The 5,198-nt window shown below is 40.7% G+C and overlaps 1 protein-coding gene across 4 annotated transcripts in view; it reads left to right on the top strand.

The window, feature by feature from the left end:
• Positions 1–3,248: 3,248 nt before the first annotated feature.
• The window catches only part of LOC109469814, an 8,079-nt gene continuing 6,129 nt past the window's right edge, over positions 3,249–5,198 (top strand). Inside the window, exons 1-4 of one of the 4 annotated variants that reach the window (XR_002140217.1) lie at positions 3,249–3,389; positions 3,840–3,977; positions 4,379–4,561; positions 4,826–4,880. Coding sequence is in view for 3 of the 4 variants with exons in the window: in XM_019768525.1 (XP_019624084.1) it covers positions 3,891–3,977; positions 4,379–4,561 (270 nt within the window). In the remaining variant the exon portion in view is untranslated. Of the gene's footprint in view, positions 3,390–3,839; positions 3,978–4,378; positions 4,562–4,825; positions 4,881–5,198 lie in introns of those variants that run through there. The other 3 variants (XM_019768525.1, XM_019768524.1, XM_019768521.1) reach the window with 3 other exon arrangements.

Here is a 5,198-nt window from a genome sequence, read left to right as displayed (position 1 = left end):
CTTGTATGGATGTTCTTTCATCTACTGTATTGAAATTCTCTGGAGGCAACTTTTCCTACAAAAGATGAGGCATTGATATGGCTTAAAGGATTTGCCGTTCAGGTAATTTTGTTTGAATTTAGAAGGCTGAGATATTAACTTGTAAAACATTAATTTTCAGACCATACTTTCGTCTTTTCAGACCACAATCATAAGAAGTTGTTGGGTGAAAAAGGAGGTACTTCTAAAAAAATACAGATATATATATATACCATCGCACGTCATACACGTATCAAGACTGTATATATTCCACGTTTAGCACGAGGTCTGTGAAGGTGACCTCACGTTTAAGCATAATACAGGCAGATTCCTGTAACCTTCTACCGGTATCAGCTGGCCACAGGCGTTATCCTCTATCAACGCAAAGCCGTGACCCCAACTTTTTATTCCTTCGGCTTCAATAAAATCCGATTTGAGCGACTGCCAAAAATGACACAGAAGACATTTTGGTCCCAGCTTTGACGTTATCAGTGGTTGGGTAATCTCCGGTGGGAGTTAGCCTTCAAGCTTCCCCATATACTTCTATTTTTAGTTCACTGGTGTTAGTGGTCGAAAGAGTTTCGCACATTGGTGGGTTTGGCACAATCTAGCGGGTATTGGCATTTTAAGCTCGCGTCTTTTATTAATCTATATCTAACTCACTGTGGTTGTCTATAAGTAGACTATAGTATACCTATAAAGACGATTTGCAGCGTGACGTTGTCAAAGTTTTGTTTATATTAGAAATTGTGAATTGAAAGGAAATCTATATGAAAAACGACTGCCATATATATGCAAAATGTGTACAAATGTGCAAAACTGTTTGTATGCAAGTTTTCGTGAGAAGAACTAATTCATCAAGAAAAACAGAAAAACAGAGCCACATAGTTCCAGTTTAGAACTTTATACATGAAATCAACAGCAAACACACAAGTTTTCTGTTAAACGTAAAAAGCAGCCAGCCAGACAGATAGAGTCAAAAGGTACCGACAAAGGATGACAATATGTAATAGATGTCAACGTGCATAACATGTCACATTTGCGAGCCCTCTAGCTAGTTCATGTCATTGCCAGTTTTCTCTTAAAGATCACCTGTCTATTACGTAAATCTCGACGTACATTAATGTCATTTCTTCAGGTATCTCTCGGTTGGTGCACCCACGTGGGTAAACGTTGACGTGTAGAGGGGAACTTTCATTTTAAAAGGGCAGGATTAATATCATTTGAAATACCTTTTTGATAGGAGAAATGTACAGCGTTACACTGGGTATATGTAACATGATATTGAAGTCTTATGTGTACATCGTAATAATAACTTTTTTGATCTGCGACGTAGGTTTCAACGGGAAGGTATGATTAGTTATATTTTCGATACGAGGACAGTGTGGCGTGGACTTAAGAGCTTTTTCACGTGACGTCATTATGACGTCCCTATACATTTCAGTGTATCATAGCTGAAGTGATTACAGTGGACGTCTTCTGACTCTCTCAAATAAGCGCTAGTAATTTTCAATATCTCAAAGACGTGAATACCTGAAACCTACTGATGAAAATGCTGTATACCCTTGAGCTACGATTAATTGATATGCGGGCGGGGACACCAACATGGCGGCCAGCACCTGTCTGCTTCATTGCTGTGGAAAGTAGTGGACGAAAACGTCCCTTTGTGATTAACCCAGGCGTTTTGTAAAAGTTGAGACTTAGCCTTTTCATGCTACAACATTGCAGACATGGAAACTTTCAAAAGCCTACTAGGTGAACTCGTATGTAAAAAAAACTTCCATATATACATGTGTACATCTGCATTGTAGCTCTTAAATCGGATTGATGTGGGGAATTACAAGGCGTTACTGGAGCGTACATTGTAATTTCATTTCCTGAAATATTAATGGTCTCTGCTGTGCTTGACTCAATTGACTATAAATCTTATTTTAGCTAAGTCTGACACGTCTAATCTATCCTTCTCTAATTTATCCAAACTTATTTCGCCAGTGATGTAAAACGTTTCGGACGACATTGATTTATTGATTTCAAGTGACAGTGACTGTAATTGAGTTTACTACTTCAAGCAGTGTCAAGTTCGTTTTAGAACCTGCTACAGGTAAGATGATACTGCCGAAAATTGACGGTTCTGAAACTGGAGACCGTTTATCGCATTCGATACAAGGGCCACTGAGAGATGACAGTGAGTAATTACTTTTGCGTTCAATCTTGACAATGAAAAATTATATGACAATTCTACCTTGCTGACTGTTGTAATTGCTGTGATCACACAATGTCTCTGAATTCATGCTGTTTACTAAAAGAAACAAGTTCTTGGATACGTTTGAAAATGAACAATTACATGTGAATCAGCCGAATTTTCAATTGACAGATGGTGACACAATCTTACAGATAACGCCTCCTCTAATACAACTTACATGCCTTGCCACGAGCATGCATAAGTGGAATATGTGATGATGAATTCTAAATATGACATGAAGCTACGAAAGACGCATCACTTAGCTCAAATTAACTATGGGTGATCACTGTTGTTTCTGTTTACAGGGATGTTACTTCTCTCGTTAACATGTCTGTGGCAATATTAGTACCAGGGACAACTCACCAAGCTGTATGTAGCACCGTCAGGACAACGACAGCTAAGATCAGTATCAGGGACAGATCCCATGTAAGTTACATGGTTGTCACTTCTCTCGTTAACATGTCTATGGCAATATCAGCACCATGATGTACCATAAGGACAAGGGATAGCTAAAAAGGGACAACTAGCAGGTATATCGGTAAAAGGGAGTATGATTGTGACGTCAGTACCAGGGACAGCCCCCATGTTCATGGCACTAGCACAAAGTTCAAAACCCTAGGTCACTATTCAAAACCAGGGCCGCGCGGCGCCTTGGCGGGCTGTTTTGGGCACTTACGGACGGGACCTGGACGGAGGCTGGCGGAGGTTCCTTATCTATCTGTCTGTCTGTCTGTCTGTCTGTCTGTCAATCTATCTGTGTAGATTGAAGTTGAACTCATAAGAGAGATAAGAGAGATGCTTGTAGGAGATAACAAGTGCTATCTCCCTACTTGATTCTAACTGCAGAGGCTGTGGGCTCCCTGCAATTGAGGCAAATTCAGGGAAATCAAGTCGAAGTCAGTGTGAAGTTAGTCTTCCATGAAACAAAAGCGCCGCCTATCACTTTTCTCAAGATTTGCAGTAAATCTCTCGAGCAGTAAATCTCAGGGAGTTCAGAGGTCATGCTTATACTTCCGGGTGACTGTGTCTGTGTATGCGTGGAGTTTGTGGATTTCAAGTATAAGTAACGTATTTAAGTGATCCTGATGGAGTGACAGTGTCAACCACAAGGCGTCCCGGAAAGAAATAGGTATCTGAAACGTTATTGATATGCTCATGATGTGATCTAAATGTGATAACGTCTAACCTGAGGGTAATGCAATATAATGTAAGCCCGAATCAAAAGTCGCCACGAGGGTATTGCAATGTAAGCCCGAATCAAAAGTCGCCACGGCTAACATAAACGTTCATATTGACAGTTAACATCCCCTCCTCAATACGAGCACGACTTCACTCGTGCAGTGTTTAGTTTAGTACTAGAACAATTTCTTCAATTCGGCTATACTTACATTTAATAATCATCAAAGGTTCTGTTTTGCTCAAGGAGGTTAAAAATTTACCATAATTGGTTTACTCTTTCCTTGTTCATATTCAACTTTGACGTAACGGTTAAGGTTTTTTAGCATTTAGTAAAATAAGCTCAACGAAAGTTTAGGAAAGTTGTAAGATGGTTCTGTATAAATTTTTGTCTCCTCTCTAGTACAACGTCATTGTGAGTGCCTGATAGAGGATACCCATCCAACAACACAGAATGATGGAGCAGAATGGATGGGGGCCTCCTGCTGTAGACCTCAACTTCCTCAAGTCTGGGTTAGGAGTGCTCAAACTAGTACAAATGGTGAGATTTTTTATAACATTTTATTGCATACCTGCTAAACAATCTCAGTATGTCACACTTGTGTACCTGGAGAGAGAATTATTGACACAACAAAACTTTCACCAGTGTCTAGATATCATAATGTAGACTCATGAATTCTAGATGTTGTGTCCTATGGGAGAGGCAGTTCAATTACAGTTACACAGCTTTCCTCACTCCACCCAGGTGTACATGAAAGTCAGCAGGGCGTCTCACTTTGGTTGGAGAGTTGAAAGGTGCCAGAAAAGTAGGGATGGACTGACTGCCTTTCAATACTAATTTAATTGGCTCAGATACAGTGGATTAACAATCCACTGCCCATAGTCTCAAAAAGGCTATGGAAGTTTGCTCATTAGCCATATACTTTTTACTCCTGTATACAGTTACTAAGCCTTGTAGGCTTCATCATAGCAGAAGTAACAGCATCACCGTACAACTGGGAGCAGATGAAAGCCTATGAGTGGATCTCCCTGACTATCTTCATCCTGACCTTGGCTGTGTTCACCATCTTCCTGGCCTCCTGGCACAAGAGTGAGGCTGCAGCCAGGGTCAACTGGCCTCTTGTGGTGGGTACTAGGTTTCCTTTTATACACATTAGTCTCAATCATTAAATGAGTTCAGAGAAATCATTCAAGACCAAGAGCTATCAGCCACCCAAGAATCTTGACCTAATAATATTTAGGTGCCCACAGTCTGAGTATTTCTTTGTTTTGCCAACCCCTATACAATACCAACACACACACGCACAATCACACACACACACAGATGCACACACATACACAGCCTTATATATATATAATGTCTCCTGATAGAAGATTCATGTGTTTCAGGATTTTTGCCACTCAGCTCTGTGTACAGTGATGTGGGCAATAAACTTGATCCTGGACTTCAGCTGGGCTTCAGCTGGCGGTATTTCCCACCCAGAGAAGGTGGTCCTATTGCGGGTGTAACGGTACAGTCCACCACATGACAGCACAGAGATGAGTGGCAAAAACCTGAAGACTGATATTCCATTTGATTGGGTTACATTGTCCTTTTCACAGATCCCTTTGCATGCTAGGAGATGTGGGCTCTATGGGTAGCTCCAGGGGTAAACCAGACCATGACAACGTGTATGCAATAATCATGCAGAGCATGTAGACTGTGCTTAGTCTATATTGTCATGGTAATAATCTTCTTTGCCTTCTGAGCTACCCACAGTGC

The sequence above is a fragment of the Branchiostoma belcheri genome, unplaced genomic scaffold (assembly GCF_001625305.1).
Source record: "Branchiostoma belcheri isolate BF01 breed outbred unplaced genomic scaffold, Haploidv18h27 scaffold21, whole genome shotgun sequence".
Lineage (NCBI taxonomy): Eukaryota > Metazoa > Chordata > Leptocardii > Amphioxiformes > Branchiostomatidae > Branchiostoma > Branchiostoma belcheri.
This window is presented reverse-complemented; position numbering and strand designations above follow the sequence as displayed.